The 26,280-nt window shown below is 42.4% G+C and overlaps 1 protein-coding gene across 1 annotated transcript in view; it reads left to right on the top strand.

The window, feature by feature from the left end:
* Window positions 1-17,192, top strand: part of zswim5 (zinc finger, SWIM-type containing 5) — a 64,677-nt gene extending 47,485 nt beyond the window's left edge. The window contains exons 4-14 of the mRNA XM_036555896.1: window positions 817-967; window positions 2,939-3,115; window positions 3,955-4,131; window positions 5,042-5,188; window positions 6,269-6,406; window positions 9,416-9,673; window positions 10,830-10,965; window positions 13,588-13,745; window positions 14,104-14,267; window positions 14,352-14,433; window positions 14,779-17,192. Of these exons, the coding sequence (XP_036411789.1) occupies window positions 817-967; window positions 2,939-3,115; window positions 3,955-4,131; window positions 5,042-5,188; window positions 6,269-6,406; window positions 9,416-9,673; window positions 10,830-10,965; window positions 13,588-13,745; window positions 14,104-14,267; window positions 14,352-14,433; window positions 14,779-15,641 (2,451 nt within the window). The 3' untranslated portion in view covers window positions 15,642-17,192. The remainder of the gene's footprint in view (window positions 1-816; window positions 968-2,938; window positions 3,116-3,954; window positions 4,132-5,041; window positions 5,189-6,268; window positions 6,407-9,415; window positions 9,674-10,829; window positions 10,966-13,587; window positions 13,746-14,103; window positions 14,268-14,351; window positions 14,434-14,778) is intronic.
* The last annotated feature ends 9,088 nt before the right edge of the window (window positions 17,193-26,280 follow it).

Here is a 26,280-nt window from a genome sequence, read left to right as displayed (position 1 = left end):
TTGTCCAACAATTAAAATAATAAATAGTCATTAATCACACTTTTTTGTAGTTAAACGATTAATCTTTTCTTATTTTTGCTCATATTTGACTCTACAGAAGGCTTTGTTGTGTCCATATGAGTAAAAATAAGCTTCATCGGAATGTTTATTGCTTTCAGTAATTCAAGAACATTATGTTCATATTGTGAACGCAGGTTTCCCATGAACCTGAATATGAATAGACTTAACATAATTAAGTCCCTGATATTAGTGAAATTGTATGTATATGGGCCTATGTGTGACCCCCTCCACCCCCGCAAGGTTCTGACACTGCTTGAAAGCAAACCTATGTGTGTGAGTAGCCGTAAGTGGAAGGGACGCTCAGTGCTGAAGATGCTATTGTGATAAATTATGGGGCTATGAAATCCTAGGAGGCCAATTTAAATCAATGCGCTTTAATTAAATGTCAAGCAGCCTCTTCTTTTCACTTGCTGCTGTGGCTGTGCTGTTCACTGTGTAGATGTCCACCTTAGCACTGCGCTGCAGAATTTGGGTCCTCTCTGTGCACATAGAGATTGCACAGAGCATCACTAGCATTAAGGTAGGAGTTATGCCTACTGCAGTTACTTGGGATCCAGTACCACACAGTACTTACCAGACTAGGACCGACACATTGATCTGTTGACCATTTGATGATGGTGTAGGGAATTTGTAATTGGTCCAGTATGTATTCTCATGATGTATTGAAGTTATTAATGATTAAGTTATTAAAACCTGAATGTCCTCACAGTGATCTGTAATTGCAGCGTTTGTAATACATTCTTAATGTCCTTGCAGGTGCGGGAGATGTTGCGCATGCGGGACTCGAATGGAGCGCGCATGCTCACTCTCATCACCGAACAGTTCATGGCCGATCCACGCCTGTCGCTATGGCGACAGCAGGGCACCGGCATGACGGACAAGTGCCGGCAGCTGTGGGATGAGCTGGGTGAGTTATGGCCTCCGCAGCAAACAGCGTGAACCCTCAGCATCTCACTTCTCCTCTCATTTTTTTTTTTCTTTTTTCACACTTTCTCCTCATGCAGTGCCCAAATTGAAGCCCTGTCGCTTTCAACAATGTTTTTAGCAGTTGATTTCATTTCCCGTGAAGCCAAAATCTCACAGAGATACACTGCAAGCAGGGGATGAAGGATAAAGAAGAGTGGCATTATCTCTAAATTTGTGTTTCTTGGATTGATGTGCCCCTGAAAGCTGTGTATATATATCAAAAAAGACCTTTACCAAGATTGATACTGGAAGATATTCACACTTTAAATTTACAACCTGTCACTTAATGAACAAGACAGAAATATTGATGATTCATCCGTGCACTAATTTTGTGTACTCCCTCTGTAGTATTAGTAACTGTGTTCCAATTGATTGGACCATTCAGAATACATAAATATTCGGGAACAGTCACACTCGTCATGCCTATAGCACTAGCTTTACTTCATCATTAGTGCCACCAGCATATTCCTTCCACCATTGTGCTCAACCAGAGGTAATAACCACTTTCCTGTCAACTCACCTGCTCATTTTTCGGATCTTTCAGGATGTGCTTGGAGCATGCAGATTAGACATGCATACAGAGGCACGACTGTGTGGCCTGTAGTGCTGCATCAGCGTCCATGCATTCTGCAAGTCAATGCACACGTCTGACCACTCACCTCTATCAAGAGGCCATGAACGGTTTGGGATCAATGGGCTTTCAGACTGCCTTTTATTGATCAGGCCATTTAAGGGGGTCGATGGGAGTGCTTCCTGAGCAGGCTTGTTTGAGAACGGGGCTCTGCAAGCCTTTTTCCTTCGAGACCACAGCTGCTGTAACGCGCACACACATGCTCTGGAAGCCCCATCCTGATTAACAAAAACAACTGTTCCTTAACTTGAATGATAAACCGCCTATCCATTCAGGAACTTTTATTGGAAATAAGATAAAAAATGAATGAACATTTTTTTAACAGTCGTTTATTTGTTGGTTACCTCTTAATCGCAAAACAGTTACATCCTTAGTTGCAGCCCTGCCAGGCTGACGGAGCACCTAATAAAAGACCAGCCATGTCAGGGTTTCAGTCGACCTTCCAATTGGCCAGCGCTGTGGGCCTTATTAGCGCTTCAACCAATCAGCACCGCTTGACGAGGGTGTAAATGACAGCGGTGGAAAAAGACGCAACCCCAGCCATCTGTTCTCAGCAGAGAGACAGTGTGTGTGATGCTGACAGTTGTAAAAGAGCGGAGGCAGAGCAGGCTGCCCTGCACCTGCCACATCTCCTGCTCCGCACAGGCCGGTGTTTGACACATGCTGACAGTGATGCACTAGCACCTACTCCATTACACGCCAGCCGCTCATTTTTCCATTTCACCTTTAAGACCCATTAAAAGCTGCAGGAAGCGAAGGGCTCTGTCTCAGCCTCTTATTCTTTCTGTCTTCCCGATGTGCAGTCTGTCTTCTCTCTCTCTCTCTTTCTCCCTTACGTTATTCCCCTTTTTCTTTTTCGGTGCTGCAAAAGTTACTCAACAAGTTGAACAATCATCAAGAAAAGTTTATATTTTGTTACGTTAAAAAAAGCAAAAATGCTCTATAAAGTTCTCTACTGTTCAGCTGCAGTGCTGTACAGGAAGTGATGGAGGTAATATTACTGCACCAGACGGAAGATGAAAAGCTTGTCACTTTAATCTTTGAATAATGGCCGTGCTGTGAAGGGGCAAAGCGAGAGTAAAGGCGCAATAGATGGATTAATCGAAGGATGGTCAACAGATGACTCAGTTATAATAATGAAATAAAATTATGGTTATTCTTCATTTGTCACGCTGTCTTTCACTCCTGATCTCCTTTCCCACATTTTCCAAGACACTCCTTTGTAATGTTCTCGCAGATCTGCTCCCTGGCGTCTCGTTGACTCGTCATGTTGTCTTGCAGGTGCACTGTGGGTGTGTATTGTGTTGAACCCACACTGTAAGAGTGAGGAGAAGAGTGCATGGCTGAAGCAGCTGAAGAAATGGGGAGATATGGACATCTGCCCCCTAGAGGATGGCAACTATGGCAGCGAGTTGCCTAACATCACCAACGCCTTGCCCCAGAGCAACCTGGCACAAGGTCAGCCTTTGGCACACATCTCAGACTGTACTTAGACCCACAACTTCAGCATTTTTCAGAAAACACTTATAATAGTAGCCAGTGGTCTCTTGCTTCAGTGCCTGCCAAATGGTTTCTATGATAGGTTTGCTTTGAGTCATGGTTTCTGTTCTTTTCTAGGTACAGGGAAGTGTCTCTGAACGATGAATTGTCGTTCACGCTAATGAACTAGGATGGAAAATACTAGAGTGTTCCCTTAAACCCACTAAGGGTCCATATGTGGGCCATTTTTTTAGTTCTTCGTTCCTTTTAAAGTACATATTAGCTTCATAGTCGTTACTGAACAATGTCATATGCAAAAGTTTGAACAACCCCAGTCAAATTACATTACAAAATAAGTGAACACATCCTCATTTAAATACAGCATTTTCTTGCAAATTTCAAAGCACAGTTTCTACTGATTTTAACACATTGGAGAAAACTAAAACATAACTTTTAACAGTGCAAATAAGGGAAGGATATGCCATAACTTCTGCACAGGCCACTTTTTGTTTTATTTTATTCCCAATATGTTAATATAGAGCAAATAAACAGTAATTGTGCATTCAAATGTGCAGAAACGTGTTCTCTGTAGAGGATGTGTTAACTTATTTTCGCTTAGAAAATCACCAACGTAATCCAACTGGTAATCCAAACCTTTGCAGTTTTAAGATTATTATGGGAATAATGAATCTAGAATTCAAGAAGTTAACTCGGCCAGCAGCCTAAAATTAACATTACCGAGTTTACGTCGGCAGTTCTTCTGTGCCTTTACCCTGTGCTCACTCTAACCTGCCCCTATATGTGTCCATGTCTCTCAGACTCACTGGCCAGGCCCAGGCGGACAGTGTTCACCCGAGCTATGGAAGCATGTGACCTGCACTGGCAGGACAGCCACCTGCAGAGAATCATAAGCAGCGATTTCTACATGTCTCCTGCTTATCAGAGAGAGGGAGAGAGCCTGCTGTTTAACCCCCAGGGCCTGCCTTTGTGGCTAGGTAAGAATGAAACACAAGCTAAGGGTGGGATGAAACTGAAGATACAGTACCTGTCGCTCTGCTACCATTAGTCCGTGTCTGGACAGGCGCACACGCATCACAGTTTTCAGTTTCTAAGAACTGTCTTAATGTAAAAAACAGACATCAATAGGGCTGCAATAATTAGTCAGGAATATAGAATGGATTTTTTTTTTTGGTCAAGCCAACATTTACTTAAAAACAAAAGTGCTATAATGCTTCACAATGCTCTGAAGTGTTCAATATACCTTGCGGAACAAGGTGTGTTGCACTGAAATTGGTTGTGTGCTTATGAACACTAGAAAGCACTAGAACCCTTTTGTGTTTTAAGTACACGAGTTAACAATAAAAATCCACTCTAATTAACTTTTAACAGTGCAAATAAGATAAGAAAAGAGCATTGTGACACGAGGTCATGTAATTTATCAAATGATGAGTGTCGTCATGTTGGCCACCTGTTTGCACTGCACTTCTGTTCTCACCCATTTTAACCTCGACTCAGAGCTAAGGCAGCAGGGAAGGGGAAACAAAGAAGGCATGATAATAGTTAGAATAGTTAAGTAATTAATCAAATAATAGTAGACTAAATAAATGTTAGTTGCAGTCCTAGACAGTATACATCTGTGAGTAGGATCTCAGCGTTTTTCTTGCTACTTAGACGCACTGGACTTTTAAGGATATATCTGCGTGTGTGCGATTATAAGGATCCCACTCTTAGTGCTGTAAGCGCTCTAATTCCACTTGTGCAGGATTGAGGAGCTAAAATAAGCAGCTTCTGAAAAGATTTGGTCCATTTTCCCAGCTTAAGCCTGGTCCAGCAGTTAGGGTATATCTCAAAAAAACAAGAGAGAGAGAGACTGGCATGCTGACTGTCATGTTACTTGTCTTCTAGACCATGTGCCTACAGCATGCGCCAGGGTGGACGCCCTGCGTTCCCACGGTTACCCAAGGGAGGCCCTGCGATTGGCCGTAGCCATCATTAACACGCTTCGGCTTCAGCAGCAGCGGCAGTTGGACATTTACAAACACCAGAAGAAAGGTAAGACATGCGAAAGCACACGGCTCAAAACATGACCTCACTGCAGTCTTTATCTGCTTGGCAAGATACTATGTCTATAGTAGCCAAGAGCTGACAAAAGCTCCATTATGTTCTGTTGAAAGACTGAGGAGGCTCACCTTAACTTCTTATAAGGATCTTTTCAGTTTGTTTGAACCTTCGCTGCCTTTATTTAGTCTGGCTTTGTTACTCTATGAAATGTGACATTTGAGTGTTTGTATGAAGCTGAGTGTGATAGGTGTCGTACTCTAAATGTCATCAGTTTAGCAGTTTGCCCTGGCTGCTGTTTACGTATTCTTGACGTTTGTAGTTTGCTCTCTGTGCAAACCCCGGTGAGGTTTGTTTACAGTTGTGCAAAGATTGCAGTGCTGCTTTAGGACAAAAAAAAAAACGACTGGATTTTGACCGACCAGAAATAGACTTCGAGCACTTGTTTTTTGAAAGGGGCAATCAAATAATACAATTTATTTAGCTGATTTCTCCGCAAATTAAATAAAGCACATGATTGTATGTTTATTGTATTAAACGTAGCCAACTGCACATGACGTGTCCACATGGACGCGAGACAGTCCATCTTATTCAGAAGCCAATATTCAAACTGTTCCATACAGTCTTTACTCCACTTCTGTCCTGTCCTGATACACAGTATAAATCACAGTATTTCTGGAATAGACGTAAACAGCACCAGTAGTGCTACATTAAAATATAATATAATGCTCTTTTTGTAAAGACGAATGCAGTTTGTTTTCACAATATGCACATCGTGACATAATGTGACGGAAATCGTCATGATAATAAGCGTCATATTGTCCGCCGCTATCCGCGCTGCACATTTTGTAGTGTTCTCTGCTCTAACACATCCATTTTAACCTCATGAAGGGCTTGTTAATGAGCTGATGATGTCAGGTGAATTAGAGCAGGGAAAACATTAAAATGTGCAGCACTGTGAAACACTGGTCTATACATACTTACGGAGCAGCTGTTAAATTAATTATCAGTTCCTAATGCACTGAGTCATTTATCACCCAGTATTCAGTGAAATATATGTATGTGTGTGTTCAGAGCTGCTGCAGAGGGGAATGACCAGCACTACTAATCTGGAGGGCTGGGTGGGCCACCCCCTTGACCCCATCGGCTGCCTTTTCGCCACCCTCACGGAGACGTGTCGAGTGGAAGATGACAACGCCATGGACACCGGAGGTACAGTACTACTATTATTGGCTGATTGTGTGTTTTTCACCCACAAGGGAGAGATGTGGGTGTCTATGGGGTGGGCACCTCTTAAAGGGCAATTCCACGATTTTTCTCCCCCCCCCAATATTTCTGGATAATTAAATGGTTAAGATGTAAACAAAGTCATTCAGAGCAATTTAATGTGAAATGAGTCGGCATTGTTTACAGTGGTGGTGATAGGAACCAGATGTCCAAAAATGTTTAATACCTCTAAAAAGCCCCCTCACCTGAAGGTTATTACGTGAAATGGGTATGAATACATAGCCAGATTTATTGTTTTATTGTAGTTTTGAGGAGGTCTTGGTCATAAATGTGTTTTTAAAATCCATTGTAAGGCAAATTAGGGCAATTAAGGCAAACCACCCCCTGCCTTTATTTGACCATTATCAACACTGCATATAAAAAACTCAGAAGACTCTGAATGATGTTTTATACATCTTACCTATTTACTTCTGTTAGAAAATAGGTTGAATTCCCCTTTAAGACACTCATGCCATTATTCGATCCTACTGATTAGCCTGTGTGTGTGTGTGTTTGGGGGTTCATCCAGTTCGCTTAGTCTTTACAGCAGTGATGGTGGTGGTGGGGGAGGGGGCGCTATTGTAGCAGAGAAGTCATTCTGAACACACAGTGTGGAGTAAAACGTATAAATTCAATCAGCATTTGCATTCTATACATCCCTCCCCAGTCCTCGCCAAAAAAGAAGAGTGTTGGCTTTTGTGTTTCTATTGTGAGACACCAACAGGGAGCTATTGTGATGTGGAATAATGCAGCTGAGTGGTACGGTGATTGGGTCTGTTTGTGTGTGTGTGTGTGTGTGTGTGTGTGTGTGTGTGTGTGTGTGTGTTTGTCGTAGTGCTTCTTTTTCTCTTTGGGTTTGAGTGATCCTGTGTGCATCTGTGTGTTTGTTTTCAGACATTTTCAAGAAAGAAATACCATGACTTTGTAGGAAACTATAGGGGAAAACAGGACTAACAAAATGATTCTGACTTCATAAATGTTTAATTTTTTTTTTTAAATGAAAGAACAAAACCCTTTTTTTCTTACTGAGGTTACGGATGGGGTTAGATTTAGAGTTAAGCCTTGAAAGTTCTTATTACATATAGATACTTGTTAGGCATGTACCAGTTCACAAAATGAATTATTTGGTTTGGTACTGTCGTGTCTCGATTCTGTACATTTTTCGATGCTTCCCCAGTGTAGAGTGGCTTCCATTTTCAGTTTATTAGAGCGTTCAACATTGCAAAAGTACGGTATTTGAAGATGCTTTAGCCACAAGCCTATATTTTAGCTCCAAGTTAAAATGCTAGTCACGATACAGTGATATAATACAGTTTCACATTATGCATTGCAGTACAGTGTGATGCAATATTTAATATATTTTCTTGCATATATTGTATACATATGGGGCATATTACCGTATATTTGTACTATAGCGTATATGGGATTTGCATGTCCCAGTGTCTTGAGAATGTATAAAAACAAGCATGCGTGTGTGTTGGAGAGCCCTTTGTTTGACACCATCACACAGTTGGAAACATCTGGCATTTGCGGCAGTGTGGGCGGGCCCTAGGGCTTGTCCAATTGGAGCGTCCAGAGGTCAGAATGCTAGCTGAGCAGGACCAACAACAGCAGCTGAAACATGTAGTCCAAACATCTCCATCACTCACTCCCTTATTTTTCACTCTCTGCTCCTCTACTCACCCTTTCTGTTTTCCTTCTCTTTGTGTCCCTCTTTTCTTGTATAGTATATGAAAAACGTTCTATACAGTTGCTCCCTGGTCATCCTGACACCTCTTCGCATTGTGTCTTTTCCATTTGTTTGCATTAGCTCATCCATTTGAATTCCCTCCATTGGTTTGCAATGGAGGTGTGAGGCTAATGTTGCTAACAAGCAATGTAAGCTACCCCGTATGTATGTGTGTGTTCAGAATCTCCAGACTAAGGGGTGGGCGGTATAGCAGTACAGAAGTGAATAAACTCCCCCTAAGCAGCAGCTTGGGTTTGTCAGTCACCTACTGAGAACTATAAGCTTCTCCCCCAGCTGAGGAGAAATCACGTGCCTGGTGGCATTCAGGGTGAACCCCTGATTCAGACAGAGTCCGGTGGGTTCATTAGCCAGGATTTAAGAGCTGAGTCTCTTATCAGACAGACGGATTGACACACAGACAGATTTTGTTTTTGCCCCCCCCCCGTACATGTGCATTCAGATTGGGGTGACACCGCGGTCTTGATACACCACAGACGACAGAATAGTCATTATTAGTCTACAGTAGTTTACTGTGATTATCATTGAAGTTCAGTGGAAACCTGTAGTACCTACCACTGGCGGCTAATCAGTGTAATCTCCAACACAAACAGGGGGTCCGAAAAGTGGTGTAAAGGAATAGTTTGGGGGCAAATATAATTTACACAGTTTGCCTCTAATGTAGCCGAGCAGCCTGGTGTCTTTTTGCTTTAGTTTTGCACCGGAGTGTAGCTAACAGTACCTTTAGCATCATGTAAACTTACCACACGCTTGCCTCAGACCTAAAGTTAAGTGATCTCAAATAGACTGACATGGTTCTGATACTGTATGAAATACTGTTATCTTTAAAAATGGACAAAATTTTGTTGCATGGATAAAAACACTATCTTAAAGACTAAACTTTGTCCATGATTTTGTCTAATTTTATAGTGTCCAAAAAACATAAACAAGTCTTTTGGAGACTACTTAACTAATCAGTTTGTAATGATTTAAGCAAGCAGTTAGCACGATGCTAATAGATGGATAAAGATTTCCATTACTTGTTAGCTATATTAGCTTGTAGCTCCAGTGCAAAACTAAAGAAGCAAACTTCTGACACCAAACAAGTGTTGGCTGATCAACTAGATCACTTTGTATTAGCATCTCAATGCTAACCCAAAACAGTGCTGTAGAGTCACTGGGAGAGCAAAGAAAGTGGTCACTAAGCAGTTACTTGTGTTTCCTTGCAGATTCGGGTGAGCCCAAACCCCCAGTGTATCAGCACGTGCCTGTGTGGGGCTGCTCGGACGGCGGGGAATCGTACCTAGCCCTGGCCCTGGAGGTGGCGCTGATGGGCATGGGGCAGCAGAGGCTGATGCCGGAGGGACTGTATGCCCAGGATAAAGTCTGCCGCAACGAGGAGCAGATCGTAGCCAAGCTGCAGGAGCTGGAGCTGGACGAGCTGCTGGTCCAGACGCTCCGGAAACAGGCTGTACTGCTACTGGAAGGTATGAACACACTGTCTTTATAAAGGATGCGCAGTCCAATCTCTTCAGATGCTGTACTCTCCAGTACAGCATATATACAATATAGTCGAATGCAAAGGTTTAAGCGCCCTGATCAGATTACTTTTTGTTGGAATTCTGTTAAGTGAAATTAACACATTCTTTGCAGTGAACACTCTTAAATAACAGCAAATTAACAGTAATTGCACATTAAAAATGTGCAGTTATGGCACACACAAAGGTACAAACCCTTTCTCCTGTTGCACACACACACACACACACACACACACACACACACACACACACACTATCACTTACTGTAACACACTAATTCACACTCTCTATGTGCTTCCTGCTCTTTTCACTGCACTCTCCTCTGCCATCTTCCCTTTACACTGCTGTTTTATCTCTCTCACTCTCTCTCCTGTTTTTCTTTTGCCTTTCCCACACTCCTCCCCTGGGCCTGCATATCCCCCCCATTTTCTTTCCCATGCCACCCTCCTCACTCTCTCTAGTCTTAGACACACACACCCACGTCTTCCACAGATTTCCCGCTCTGTGACATCATTCTGTTGGCATTATTCACTACAGCTCGCATAAGAGCCGTCTGAACTTGTGCTTGTTAATATTTTCCTGTTCGCTTCTGGTCAGAAAGGGATGGAGACATTTTGAGAGTCTGACTGAGGGTCTTTTCTAACATACCAATTTGACATGGCTCTAAGCTGACCAGCGCTCATCCTTATCATTGTTCTCGGCATAAAATCAGGAGCAGTACACAGAATGCTATTATAGAGAACCGAAATGGTCCCCTAATTACTGTTTCCTGCATTATAAACTCAGGTGCACTGAATAGAGCACTATTATAAGGAACTGAAAGTGTCACTATTCCCTGCACTGTGGCACTATTTAGAACAGTATTAACTGGACCTAGTACGTATGCCAGCATTACAGAAATATGTTCATGACTCTGAAACAGCCATCATGTTCTGTCACGTAAAGCACGGTGTGTTATAGGTGTTCTCTGTTAGCCAGGTAACATTGTCTGAACACTTCCAGTGTGGTGCACTGGAGAGTGTAAGACTTGCACTGTTTAGTGAAGAGGAGGTTGTAGTGATGACGTACGTTGAGTTCTGATCTATGTGTGTTTGTGTTTGTGCAGGTGGTCCTTTCAGTGGCCTTGGCGAGGTCATCCACAGAGAAAGTGTACCCATGCACACATTCGCCAAGTACCTCTTCACAGCACTCCTTCCCCACGACACGGACCTGGCCTACAAGATCGGCCTGAGGGCCATGAGGTGAGAACATATAAAAGTTTGGATTTACTGTTTTCAGTAATATAAAACCAATTAGTTTGCAAATAAATGTATGTAAGTAAATGTATAAAATGATTCAGATAGTCAGCAGATACAGAATGCCTCATATTTCAAATGTGAGGATATTTTGGGTGTAAATATGAAAATTACAGGACTTTAATCATTTCATGATTTCTTTTTTGTCCCAAAATTTTGAAAAAAAAATCTAAAATGCCTTTTGGTGTCTAGTTCATAGTATATAAATCAACATAGTGTGAGCTAATATAGAATAACGAAGTTAACACTCTACTGTTGGGCAGTATTATGTCATGTAATGATCCAGAAAGTGTCATGACAACCTAATGTTGGCAAATGCAGCCTTTAAGACAAATGCCTACTGGAATTTGTGTTAATAAATGTTTGAGTAGATCCTGGTCAGTTGAAATGAAGTGCTTGTGCAGGCGTATGAACACTGCCCTATAGTGAAGTGTTCATAAGTAACATTTAATATTAATGACGTAATTAAATTTTTTTGGAAGGGTGGTGTGATTTTCTCTCTGCTGTTCCCACTTTCCACTTCATTCCTCTGGACAGCACTGTGTCCCTCCCCCAGCGCACCTGTTTCAACTCATCTGTGCAAATTATCACACCCATGTTGAGTTGAATCAAGTGCATTAAAGCAAGGAAAACATTCAATTGTGTAATCCTGCGACCAGCAAGGGCAGCGAGTGGAGAGCACTTTTAAAATGTGACAAAAATTCCATGTGATGTTAACACTGAGGATAGAAATCACTGTAAATGGGTTGTGTAGAAAAAAGCCTAAATGTACAGTACAGTGCGGAAGTCTTGAGCCGCCTGAGAAGATTGTTAAATGATATTTACTTGGGCTGTAAGAGTTGGGCAGTAACATTAGAACTGCAATCAAAAGTAATACAAGTTCCTTGTTTTCAGTTAGGTCTATGTTGTGTGGTTAGAAGAACACAGATTTGGGTCCTCTTCTCCTTGGTGCACTCATACATTTGTTCAGTTCCATGAGAAGCACGCCTGATTTAAAGGGTAATTCCTGCGTAATTAAATCGTTAAGATGTTAACAAAGTCATTTAGAGTGGTTTGATGTGAAGTGCTGCATTCTAGAGGAATGTAGATAGTCATAATTGTTTACAGTGGTCGTGATGGGAACCAGACGTCTGAAGCCTCTAAATGCTTATTGCATTTTATTACATTAAATGGTTCTGAATACATTGCCTAGTTCCTGAGATGAGATGTTGTTTTACTGATGTTTGATGATGATTTGGCCCATTTTTTTTTCCCTTCATTCATGGCAGAGATGTTGTTGGCCAAAATAATCACTAATCACTACTCCAGTTTTACCATTAATTTACCATTACCAACATTACATACACTCAGAAGACAGATAGTAAATGAAATGGCTATATTTGTATTGGACACTGTGGCTCCTAGTTTTTATCACCACCACTGTACAGTCTAAATTTCTATTCAATACAAAGCATTTCACATCGAGCTTTCATTACATTTTAACCTTTTAATTATGCACAGAATTTGAAAAATAGGTGGAAAATCTGTTTAATTTAATGAACAATTTAATACGATGAAGCTTAACTTGACTAGGTATTGGATGGTAACTATAAATAAGCTTTAAATGTATATATAAATACTGGTTAATCAAACACACTGACATATATAAAGTCTCACTTACTATTAATAGTATTAATGGTTATATGTATTTATTATAATGGTGATTTATTTGTTCACCATTATAAAAAAAAATCCTTACTGCCCAGATGAATAGCTTTAAATATATATATTTTTTTGCAGTACTGTACGTTACACACACACACACACACTCAGTCTAATGCGTGACTGTGCTTGCATGGCTCTGCTGTCTCTGGCTGCAGCCTATAGAGTCTCAGTGGGCCTTTATTACTGTGCTGTCATTAATCCAGGCCAGATCCTCAGGGTCCTCACTGATACACAATCAATAATGCAGCTCCCACTGCACGCTTGCCCAGACATGGGTAGCAGAGCACAGAACAGCAGATCTGCTGCCTCAGCACAAAGACAAAGCTAATGGAGCACAGAGCGCTGGAATAGTCTGGGTGTTTTCAAAGGCCGTTCAGTCATAGCCTGAACTGAGATCGTTTTGTCCAGGAGCTCCTATTCCAATTCCGAGCACAATTTAGGGGTTTCCCTTTTTTAATGCAACTGTTTTTAGCTCGTTACCTAATTATCACATCCATCCTGAGTTGAATCTGGTGTGTCGGGGAAGAAGATGACATGAAAGTGGACAGGAATGTGAATCTCTTGGTTAAAGCAATTTACATGATTTGCTCCGTTACACCAGATTGAGTCGATCAGCCAAGATACGTTTGGTGTTTGAACTTTGCTTCTGGTTTTGCACTGGAAATATGAGGCCAATGCAGCTAACAAGTAACTGAAGCTTAAACTGATCCAAGTTGGCGTTGTGCAAACTGTTTAGTCAACACATAAAGCCAAGACTTACTTGAGTGGTTTATGACACATAGCCCTGGTTTGGACCTTATGAAGACTGTTGTAAAGGATGGAATAGTAAAGATTTCCATTATGACTGATAATAATGTATTGCAGGCTGCCTGTTTTGGAGTCCACGGCCCCTTCAGGCGACGTGGGTCACCCCCACCACGGCATCTCCATCGTACCCAGCAGGTACCCCCGCTGGTTCACCCTCGGACATCTGGAGTCCCAGCAGTGCGAGCTGGCTTCAACCATGCTCACTGCAGCCAAGGGTGAGTAATGCTCAAATGCTTGCACAAAATACAGTACATAAATCTCTGATCTCCAAAATGGTGACCTAACAGAAGAAGGAAACGAATGTTCTTGACTCTTAATAGAAGTTAATGAAGAAACAATGTTTTGACACAATGTAAAGGGAAGCTGGTGATTTTCAAATAAAAAAAATATTGATATTTTGGTCTCAGCACTGTATCGCCCATGTTGTTGAAATATACTTTATGGTTTTGTCTGTTTTTCACTCTAAGCATCTTTATGCAACATAATGTAATGCAAGTGTAATGTAAATTCCTTGATAAACGATGCTATTGTTTGAGTTATAATCTGAGTGAACGTGTTTGGTGTTTTGAGTAGGAGACATGCTGAGGCTGCGTACGGTTCTGGAGGCCATCCAGAAGAACATTCACTCCTCCTCACTGATCTTCAAACTGGCCCAGGACGCCTTTAAAATCGCCACCCCCGCAGATAACCCACCCGACATCACGCTGCTCAATGTCGCCCTGGAGCTTGGCCTTCAGGTGTGTGCGCTGGTGTTTATGTTCTGTTTTTTGGGTGTGTCTGGTCTTTTGTTCTTTGTAACTCATCCTGACGTTTCTGTGTAGGTGATGAGGATGACTCTGTCCACTCTGAACTGGAGACGAAGAGAGATGGTGCGCTGGCTTGTTACCTGTGCTACTGAAGTCGGTACGTAGCAAAAGTCTGTGAAAAGTCTGAATACATCTTTCCTTGTTCAGAAATTTCCTGTGTTTTTACATGTATTTTTACTGGTACTTTTCAGTTAAGTGAGAAAAAAGCTAAGGTTAGCATAAAACAACTATGTGCTGATGTGATTTAAGGACAGTAATTGGTATTAATTACTAATATTGTTTTTTTGTTATGCTTCTTAATTATGGCCAGCTACAGTTTAATATAACAATGCCCTACAACCAGAAATGCTACAACTTCGAGGGAACAGCCTTATTACTAATAATAGTTATTACTTCACTGCTGAGCTGAGTAGCTCTAATCATCCTTTCTCTCCCATCTCAGGCCTCCGAGCCCTGGTCAGCATCCTGCAGAGCTGGTACACCCTCTTCACCCCGACCGAAGCCACGAGCATCGTGGCCGCCACGGTGATGTCTCATAACACGGTGCTGCGGCTCAGCCTGGACTACCCTCAGCGTGAGGAGCTGGCTGGCTGCGCCCGCACGCTGGCCCTGCAGTGCGCTATGAAGGACCCTCAGAACTGCGCGCTTTCGGCCCTGACGCTCTGCGAGAAGGACCACATCGCCTTTGAGACAGCCTACCAGATCGTCATCGACGCCGCCTCCACGGGCATGAGCTACTCGCAGCTCTTCACCATCGCGCGCTACATGGAGCACCGCGGCTACCCGCTGAGGGCATTTAAGCTGGCCTCGCTGGCCATGGCCCACCTCAACCTGGCCTATAACCAGGACACGCACCCGGCCATTAATGACGTCTTGTGGGCCTGCGCTCTGAGCCACTCGCTGGGCAAAAACGAGCTCGCCGCCCTCATCCCCCTAGTGGTCAAAAGTGTGCACTGCGCCACCGTGCTCTCGGACATTCTGCGTCGCTGCACCATGACGGCCCCCGGCCTGGCCGGAATCCCCGGCCGCCGCAACTCGGGCAAGCTCATGAGCACGGACAAGGCGCCCCTCAGGCAGCTGCTGGATGCCACCATCAGCGCCTACATCAACACCACGCACTCGCGGCTGACCCACATCAGCCCACGCCACTATGGCGAGTTCATAGAGTTCCTCAGCAAGGCCAGAGAAACCTTCCTCCTGGCCCAGGACGGCCACATCCAGTTCGCCCAGTTCATAGACAACCTCAAGCAGATCTACAAGGGTAAGAAGAAACTAATGATGTTGGTGCGGGAACGTTTCGGTTGACCACGCCCTTGCACAGAACTCTTTTTGGATCTGCTTGTTCCGGTTTTATTTAAATTCAAGGCATTATTTCTTCTCATTCTTCTGTTTTGTCATCCTTTCGTGAATTTATACATTGTTTTGTTTGATTTGTGTGTTTCTTTTTTATTTTTTTTTTTTAATTGTGAACAACCACTGTTCACTGACTTATTCTACCAGGTAGAAACCTGTGGAGGGGAGAACAAGCTTAATAATGCTTTTTATTTTGGCTTATGCTTGCTTTAGTTTGTGACGGATATCAAATTGCGATTAAAAAAAAAAAATTGTAGAAGTGGCACATAAAGAGAAACCAAATGACAGGCAGTGTATATTCTGAGCCTGGGAAAGCTTTTCCATCATGGTGATATTAGTGGGTTTTACTGTTTTGTTTTGTTTGTTTTTTGTTTTGTTTCGTTTTTTTTGAAGGAGCTTGAACACTCAGAAAAAGAAAAAAAACAAAAAAACAAAAAAAGGTCATTCCTGAAACACTCGCACACAGTGTTACTGTCATACCTCGATCGTATTTAAGGAACAGCTTTAACGGTCTGGAAGTGGCCTCACTTTTTGAGGGTAAAGAACTGTAGGGTGACGCAGCTGAGCAAAGAGGTGTTAATCATCTTATCCTAGGAATTCTCCAACACGCACCTACCCCAGGACTCGGCCAAACAACAAGCATCAGGCCCCTCCCTTCTCCCCTCTGTCCGTTCCTCTTGGTTTGTCTTTTCTCTTTTTCAAGACGTAGTGAGGGGGGTCTTTCGAGAAAGAGACGAAAGAGAATTTTAAGGTGCTGAATCTATCAGCCACAATCCACACCTGAGAAATGGTGCTGTCACGGCATCAGAGAGAGAAAAGGTGTTTCCTTCTTCTCCACCTGAAATCGACCAAAAAAAAAAAAAGCTGTCTTTTTCGAGACGACTGAGCGAAAAAGCTTAAACCTAATCTCTGTGAGCCGCGTCTGTATTGTGTGGTGAAGAAGTGCAGCAGAAGCAGCTGCCCATTGTTTTCTGTTACAAATGGGCTTCAAGTCAACAGGCTTCCTGTTCTTTTTCGACCATACAGTACAGATGCAGCGGATGGAGATTAGCTAGAAAAACATCTTTGCAGCAGCAAGGTGGACAGCAATTCAGAGACTAGCATTAGCGTTAGCATTATCAGCCACGTTTCTCAGTGAGTAGTTGTTGTAGTAGCATTATTATACAAGCACTTCATTAATACTCACCCCCTCACGATTCGTCTTGTACCTTGTGTAAAAGCTAAATTTGCCGACATGCAGGCATTTATGTTAAAGGATTAAAAAAAAGAGCCATTTGGAAAACGCAAGGGGGGAAAAAAGAGAAAAAATTGTCATTTCTTCCACATTCCATAACCCGCCGCCCCTTCCCAACACTTAGAATGCACTCTGCGGCTTTGAACAGAAGGAAACGGGAAAGAAAAGAAAGGATAAACGAGAAAAGAGACGCTCAACTCAGTTCTCAGGGAATCACTTAAAGAAACAAAACGGAAAAAAAAATAGTAGCATAAGCATTTAAGATATTGTAAATATGAAAGTGTCAATTCAAAAAATTGTAAAGTTATAATTATTTATGATAACTTTTTTTTTGTTTTTATTTTGTTTTTTTTTGTTTTCTTTTTGGATACTTGAATTTGTCGCGGGCTGGGAATGTGACAGCAGTTAAGAGGAAAGACTTTAAAAAAAAAAACATTTCTCAGGTGCTCCTGTGAACAGTTTTCTTTTTTCTTTTTTGTATTTACTGCTATGTTTGTATCCTCTTTTTTTGGATGCTTTTCTTTTTTGTGTTGCAAGAAATAGCATGGCGTGTAAAGACTGAAAGAAAAAAGGGGAGGACAAACATTTATAAACTGACTATGCAGAACCACTTCACGATTTTAACCCCCCCCTCCTGGCTCTATACTCCCCTCCCACGGCCCTGAAGAGGGGGGGTTGTCGTCATTCCTCGTTCGGCTTCGGCGCGGTCAGGGGACACGCTCTGATTGGACACTTCTGTCGGTAGTCTGCACGTTTGCTGCAAACTGGGACGGACCTTTTTTTGCCTTTTTGACTGACCTATGTACATCTCTTTTTACTTTCCAAGCCTTATAGTCTTCTCTCAAAGCATCCAGCGTGCGTTTTCAGGAGGCTGTGTCGCCAACGTCAGTGGAGTACAGAAATAAAAAGAGAGAGAAAAGGAAAGAAATGACCCCTTTCGACTGTCCACAGCTTGGGGTTGAGGGTGTTCGAGTTTGCCAGCTATGTCATCACACAAAGTGGCACGGTTTTCTAGGTTTTCTGGGTTTTCTGCCTTCGCCTAGCGTCAACTGACATACTTTCAGACTGTAAATCTCTGTATTTGGGCTAAGGGAAGGACTCTGGGAGCGGTTCCTGTCTGTCCGGAGCTTTGGACGCCCCATCGCCTCGCCGAGACTTGGACAGATGCCGTTTTGGATGGCTACGTGTGATGAGGAGACTTCTGTTTTGTTGATAGTTTTAGTGTTGGTCACTTTTTTTTATTTAAATATTGTTTTTTTTTCCCCCCCAGTTGCGTTCTTCAACTTCTTCCGAACCATCAGCCACAAAATTCACATTAAACAAATGCCTCCATCTTGATAACGACCGTCTGCAGCCTTTCTTTCCTCCTCTTGAACAGAACAGAGGGGATGTTTTTGCAGGTTAGGGAAAGATTTTTGCCTTCTTTTCTTTCAGCCGAAGTCTGCAGGATGATCATAGCGCTGCCTGCTATATAGAACAACAACAAAAATAAATAAAGAAAGAAATAAATAAAGAAATAAATAACCACCAAGCAAGCATTTTCTGTAGCTCAACTTAGCTGGTCTGACGGCATTGCAAGAAGAGAATAATAAACTCCTGTGGCTCTATTATTTTTTCTCTCTCCCATACTCTTTAAGTGTCTATATGTGTTGACTGTACCAGTGTTCTGATCTGTCCCTAGATTTTAGAAGGAAAAAATAATAATAATCGCTGGTAGAGATTGTTCACTAGTTCATCTACTGTTTGATTTTTGTTCCTTTTTTTTTATCCTTTGATTTTTTTTTTTTCTTTTTTAATTTAAGGGAAAGTGTTTGTCGCCTCTCTGTGCTACTGAATTATGAAAAGGTATCCAGTATTTGTTGCCACAAAAGTATAGTTCAACAACATTTTTTTTTGTTTTTTGTTTGTGCAACCTCTTGAGCTAATGTCTATAAACAAAAATTTATTACTATTTATGTAATGCTACTACCATTTTATATGATTTGTGTTGAATTTCAGTGCTTTTCTATGAATAAAGTGTGAAACACGTCATCGTCTCTGCATGGATGGGGAAACCTTTCATACGAATCTACTTAGAGAATCCGTGGGTGGCTCTTTAAAGTGAAACTGGATTATTAATGTATTATTAATTAGCTTATTTTAAGTGAGCTTTCATTAATGGGTTGTACCTTTATTGTTTTTAAATCATGCTGTATCTGTTTGCTTTCACTACAATACCCAGCATGCATTGTGCAATTATGTCATACACCTGTTGGAAACTCTTACCTCGCTCAGGATATGCTAGTCTCGCCGCTGACCTGTTTGGAAATGGAACTTCGCCAGTTTTTCACAATTTCTACAGGATCACTAAGACGTGAACGGAGTCGTTCAGAGTGGTTTGATGTGAAAGTCTAGAGAAGCTCACCAAGTCAGAATTGCTCACAGTGGTGGTGATAGGAACCAGACGTCCGAAGCGTTTAATGCCTCTATAAGTTCCCTCACAGAAAAGAAGTACATGAAATAGTTACAAACACGCTGTATCGTTTCACAATAGTTCTGAGACGATTTTGGCCTAAAATATATTTTTTAAAATCCATTAATGGTGGTCAGGTACATGCAGGGTGTTTTTAGGCCAAACTGTCCTCAAAGAAAACGTTTTCTTTTTCGGAATTAGCACTGTTTTAAACTATCGCTATTAAAAAATCTGGTTCACTGGTGGTTTTGGATAGCAAATAAAATGGCTATATTTGTGTTGTAGACATTGTGACTCCTGGTTCCCATCACCACCACTTAAAAAAACAAAAAAAAAGAGTTTCTTTACAGTGAATTATTTCACAGCAAACCACTCTGAATAACTTACTTTACCTCTCAATGATTGAATTATTCATATTCTGGTGGAATAGAAGGGAGCAGTGTGTTTTTTAAGCAGTAGAACCCGAGAGGGAGTGTGTTATCGTGAAATAACATCACGGCTGTGATTTGGTCGCAGTATTGGCGATAACACACCCCTCGAGTGTTCTATTGCTTTTATACAACAGTTAAATAAATAAAGTAATAAATTAATAAACTGGGCCGTGAACGCGGCGTTTAATATGTTTTAATGTTTGCAGTTCCACCAAATTATAGTTCCTTAACGAGCAGCTTGTTGCTACGTCACAGTAACGAGCCCCGCCCACTCGCTGCACAGCCGGCAGTTCGTTCTCCAGATCCTTACACTAAATTCCCAAACTGTCATCACCACTGAGCAGCTTTTCAGTCGGCAGCTGTGACAGAAGACCAGCTAAACAACCTGGAATCAGCCAGAAATGAACCCAATACCATTCGCCAAACGTGTAGTCTGATCTTCAGAGTCTGACCAAATCAGACTGAGCCATAAAACTGCCGCAATATCAAGTTTAGCTCAGTTTTGTCAGTTTTTGCCAGATCAGTATTAATGTTGTTTTGTTCCAGCCAGTCTGTAAAGCATCTTACAGCCCATTTAGTTTGGCAAATGGTGTTGGGTTCATTTCTGGCTGATTCCAGATTGTTTAGGTTCTTCTGTCACAGCTGCCGACTGAAAAGCTGCTCAGTGGTGATGACAGTTTGGGAATTTAGTGTCATCTCATCTTCAGAGTCTGACCAAATCGGCCGGAACTAACTGTTGTATAATATTAAATCGCTGCTGGGATTTGGTCACAGATATAAGCCAAAAGCAGTAAAGTTAGCTTTACAGCTTCCTTTAGTATGAACACTTTTAGCCAGCTACCCAAAAATCAAAATACAGCCCGGTCCTAAGTGTCCTGCCCAAAGTGCTTACTGTCCATTTGCTGTCACCTTCAAGATGCATCATCAGAAGGGGGCTGTCCCAGTATTCAAACCTGGAACTCCAGATACGAAGGCACTGCTGTGAGAGGCGAGAAAGAGTTTATAATACATATAGCACTTTTTAAGTCTGGTCAACAGATCCTTTCAACTAATGACCTGACCTAGGTGCAGTGTAGTGGACCTACAGGACTGGTGGAAGGAAACACTGCACTGTAATATAAGCAGTACAGCCCCTCTATAGCTGCCCAGCTAGTTGCCTGCTGTACAGGCCTGTTAGCCATGCTGGTGGGGGTAGACACTTCAGCCCAGTTATTTAGCAAAGCTGACACTCCAGGAAAAGGGAGAGAGGAGTAAATTGCTTTTCCCACCTTGCTCGGAGTTGTCAGTGTGGGCTGGAGCCGGCAGGCTGCTATGAGGGGGAGGTGTTGTGGGTGTTGGGCCCAGGCAGCCACAGGCCCTGATGAGGAAAATGAGCAAAGTGCTCTTAAAGGAATATTCCAGCATTTTTCTTCGATAAACATGTTTACTTCGTGTTTAACCTTTTCTAAAATCCTGTTGGACATTTTGTTGAAGTACACAATTAAAAAGATGGTTCTTCAGTACAGGGAAAGGTTCTATTTAGAACCGTTCCATGCTTAAATGGTTTGCTGTGTGGTGAAATGGTTCTTCAGACAATGTGTTGTATATGACACCAAAAAGGGTTCTGCTATTGTTACCATGTCAAGCTTGTAATAGAAGAACGCTTTTAGGTGCTACATAGAACCATTTTCAGAAAGGTTCCATACAAAACCATATACAACACATTCTCCACCGACCTGAAGAACCATTTCACCCTGCGAAGAACCATTTAAGCATGAAATAGTTCTATATAGAACTGGTGGTTCTAAATAGAACGATAGTGTGTGATTCTGATTCCCATAGACCTCATGGGGACAAACAGCACGTCCTTGTGTAACTGTGTGAAGTATGTTGACATTTTCATCTAAAACATTTTTGGCGCAAAAGTATTATTTGTTCATTAAGTTAGCTTGTATTCTGGCCAGCCTAGATTCATTTACCAGTTGTTATAGTCATAAAAATATGACTGTAAAATATGTATACGTTCTGTTCTTTATCGAGCCTTAAAATGCCATTAAACGGAAATAACAGCACAACTTCTATTGAAACAATAAGCCACGCGAGGCCGTAAAATCGCTGTTACTTACGGCCTCAAGGGGCTTATTGCTTTTATAAGACGGCAGCCAAAATAATTTGTTATTATTAATAATAATCGGCATAAACAAGCATTCCGCCAAGAAACGTAGTTCCTCAGATTATGGTACGGTTGCTAAGCAACCATGGACCGCTGAATGAGGAGAATGGCTGTATGTTGCGGTCATTTCATCAATTTTTTAACCTCTTCTCGTATAACAATGAGCATATGATAACACAGCACTGTTTAATGCAAATACTTTTGCTTTATAGGTACTTTTTGGTCACCAAATTACCATATTTAGCACCAATCCAGCGGCGCCCTCGTCTGACGCTGGGGCTGAATCTTAAACGGCTCCCTGCTCCCTACATAGGTGCACATACTGGATCCGGCACCCCAACGATGCAAATTATAGATGAGAAATACTCATTTGGGACTCGTTTATACTCGATAAATGGTGCACTATTGTTGCCAGCACACTATTTAGGGAGTACAGAGCCGTTTGGGATTCAGCCTGGGTTTGACGCTACTTCTGACTGAGACATGGACATTTGAAGCATTCAGTGACGTTCAGGTGACATTTTTAGACTTTTATACCGCCGTTTTACAGTGAATCATACCGTAAGAACTTTAATTCAAGCCTGTGATATTAATGATGGAGCTGTTTAGGCTGTTGGCTATCTTTTAGCCTGTTAGCTAGCTGACCAGCCTAACTTAGTTCTAGTTAAGATCATAAGTCTCCAGACCTTCAGTTTAAATAAAATCATCAGTACACTCGGTGGTCGATGTGAGCCAAAGTAGGTTACGTTCACATTACCAGGTTGAAGTGGCACAAATCCGATTTCCCTAATGTGACTCAGATCTGATATTTTCAGGGCTGTGTGGACACACAAATCTGATCTTTTCATTCACTTTCATATGTGGTCCTAGATCAGATACGTATCCGATTAGTGGCCATGCGACCTTAATGTGACGCTCAGATCGGAATTAATGTGCTTTTTTTCCACTGTGCGATTCAGCGTCACCATTAAAGCCTGTAAACGGTGGAAAAGCAGCTCATCTCACCTTTTTCTCCTTCGTCTCGCTCTAATAATGAAGCTGAGAGCTGATCAGAGTTAATGATCTTCTCAGCGAAGCTCGTTCTGCTCGTTAGTTTGTGCTGATGATGGACGTGATTCATTCACGTGACGTTACTGAGTAGGATGAGCTCATGAGGGTCATTTCAGGACGCCGGTTCGTCACATTAATGACAGATTTGAATCACTTACCTAAACGAGTGTGAACCATCCTGTCAGAGAGATCGGATTTGAGCAAAAAAATTGGATTTCAGAAATTAGGCTTGTAATGTGAACGTAGCTTTAGAGTCAAAGATTAATCCATTAACAGCACAAGGGTTTTTCGTGCTGTGGCGCAGTGATACATTTAGTAATACAGAGTTCGGTTGTTGTGAAGCCTTCATAGACGTGCATATATCGTGGATTTTACAACGGCATCGGACGCGGCTCAGCCAATCAGATTTTAGGACCAGAACTGTCTGATTTATAAATATATTTTTTACTCCATTACTGTTATATGAGGGTTCCCGTCTATTTCTATGCCACATAGAAGCCTATTGGGTTTTAAAGGGGAATTCCACCAATGTTTCAAATCTTCTGCATACCTCTAACTGAAATGCTCCACCCTAGAAAAACTTACAGGCTCTGATCTCTCTACAGTGGTGGTGATAGGAACCAGGAGTCACAATGTCTACAACACAAAAATAGCCATTTTATTTACTACCCAAAACCCCCAGCGAACCTACATGTTTTTTTCTGCTTTTTATGTGTAATGATGAAGGTTAAATTGCTGTAAATCAGAAAAATATTTTTTTTGGGGTGGACTATTTTGCCTCCACAATGCCCTGCATGTACCCCTCCACCATGAATGGATTTTAAACAACAAATTTGGGCCACAATCTTATCTCTAAGCAATCATAAAACAGTTTTTCAAGCATCAAGCAGCATATTCACGTAACATCCTTCTGTGGAGGCCGTGTTTAGAGCCTTCAGACGTTTGGTTCCTATCATCACCACTGTGAACAATTTAGACTTTTTCTAGAACGACATGATCTTAAATGAATTAGGTAGAATTTTTTATGCCAAATGTTTTATGTTTTAAGCAGTATGTTTTGGAGGAAATGTGCTAAAAGACTACCCAACACAAAAGGCCTGGCTTGTATGAAACACCACTTCGCTTCCTCGGTCAGTCTCCAAAAGCGCTCTCCTCGGCTGTTCTGTCAGCGCGATCCCTGCGTGGCGCTCTTAGGGGAGCTGATTTGCAGAGCTTTGTTCTGCCACTGTGATTTTTCCCAGCATGCTTCAGTAATTGGGGTGTCGGAGGGGTGGACGGACGGGTGGGGAAGGGCTGTGGATTACAAAGGGCATGACACATTTCTAGCCGCAATATACAACATCTGAGGATTAAGCCTCGGCCGTGGGTGATCTGTTGTGGCAGTTTGTCCAAAACAAAACAAACAACAGTCCGTTACTCCAGCAGCGGTTATGGATTGCTGTTTGTCCATGGCGAAAACAAACAAATGGCGGTCCAGTCCATTACGCACCAGCCAATGACTTTAAAGGGATGCTCCGTCGCTTTTCGACTCAATCTCTATATGTAGCAGCTGTAGACCACAGTTGATTACTATGGATAATAATTTTGATGTCGTCCCGTATTCAGACGAAAAAAAGAAAACCCAACCCAGCGTCAACTCAAAGCACGCTTATAATAGAGGTCAATGGGCAGATGCTCAAGCCTGTTCATTTCTAAGCGCAGAAAAATATTTTGAAATTATTGTTCCCATAATAATCAACCATACGATTCATCAGAGGTTGAAGAACAATTGTGTCCATTCAAGCAGCTTCCTATTGGCTTCTATTATAACCGTGTTTTGAGTCCTGTTCATCTCTAAGCACAGGACACCGCGTCCAAATTACTGTCCCTGGTACTCGTCCACATGACGCCCATTCATCAGACAGAGACGAGGTTGAAAAACAATGAAGTATCCCTTGAAGGGCTTTGTCAGTCTCTTCTCAAAACACTGTTGTGCTAGGCCGTCCGCAGGGGGATAGATGTGGACTAGGCCGAACTCCAGAGTCCCCCCTTTACTGTCCCTACGCCCTGTTTCAAATCAATCACGGGCCGAGCCCTCCCAAACCCTGCGCCTGATAAAGCGCTGATAGTGCCAGGGCCTGACAAATGATGTACAGCCTGCTGTCTCCAAGAGCAGATTGGATTTTCAGGCCCGCTGATTCACTGAGAGATTGCTACTGAACCCCCACAACCGCCCCCCCCCCTCCCCCCCCTCCTCGCTCGCTCTCATCCCTCTTGTGGTTCCTTAAAGGAGACCTTGGGGAATTTAGCTTTTCGAGTGCGGATTCATTGTTGCAATTAAAAATAATGTCTGGAGCCCCTTGAGGTAACTCCTCGGTGCGCGTATGTGTCTCTCTAAGAAGCGCGAGGTACGCCCCAGCCCCCCAAATCACAGCTGTGCTCTATGGATACAAACAAGCATGGAGCGACAGGGGCTTAAAATGCTACAGTGCTAATCAGCAAATTGATTGCAGCCCCTTCCCACACATACAGAGGCTTACAACACCTAGCACAGCACAATCAAGGCCAGACTTAGCCTGTATTGTGACAGTATGGATAAATGAGAGAGAGAGAGATTGAGAGAGAAAGAGAGAGAGAGAGAGAGAGAGAAAGAGCTGCAGCTGCTACCATTTCATACACAATGACTGTATGTGTGCATTTTCTACCCCCAGCCTGTACAGTGAGACCCATTTGGTTGGACACAATGAACATCCATGGAATCCGATATAAAGGATTGACCCATCCAAGCCCCGCCCACAACCATTCTTTTGTAGCTGCTGTTACAGGGTTGGACCAGAGGGGAACCCTTACGGCTTTCTAGGCCTCCAGAGAGAACCTAATGATTTCTGTGAAAAAAACAAAACAAAACAAAACATAGATGTCTGTTATTTTCAGCTCATGTTTCTTGTATTTAAACTCTGCAAGGATTTTGTGTTGTATCTATGTAGATACAGCCAAGCGAGCTCTCTTATTGGTAAGGCCTTCAGGAGCTGAACTGGAGGCCTAATGTGTCAGATTAACCACCAGTATTATATGGAACTGACAGCAAAATCAACCAGGTAGGTTTCAGTTTACAATGGGGGACCAGTTATGAGGCCCAGGTTATTCCAATGGTTTTATGGGAGAGTGCTCATGGGCCTGAGCCACAACGGGGCCCACACGAGCAATCATGAGAGCATCTAAACAGATGTTTTGGAACTTTACGAGCAGGGCAGCGAAAAAATGAACGACGGCCGATCATGATCTTGACGCTC

This window comes from Colossoma macropomum, unplaced genomic scaffold (assembly GCF_904425465.1).
Source record: "Colossoma macropomum unplaced genomic scaffold, Colossoma_macropomum, whole genome shotgun sequence".
In the NCBI taxonomy this organism is placed as follows: domain Eukaryota; kingdom Metazoa; phylum Chordata; class Actinopteri; order Characiformes; family Serrasalmidae; genus Colossoma; species Colossoma macropomum.
The sequence above is the reverse complement of the archived record's forward strand: the minus strand, read 5'-3'. Positions and strand labels throughout refer to the sequence as shown.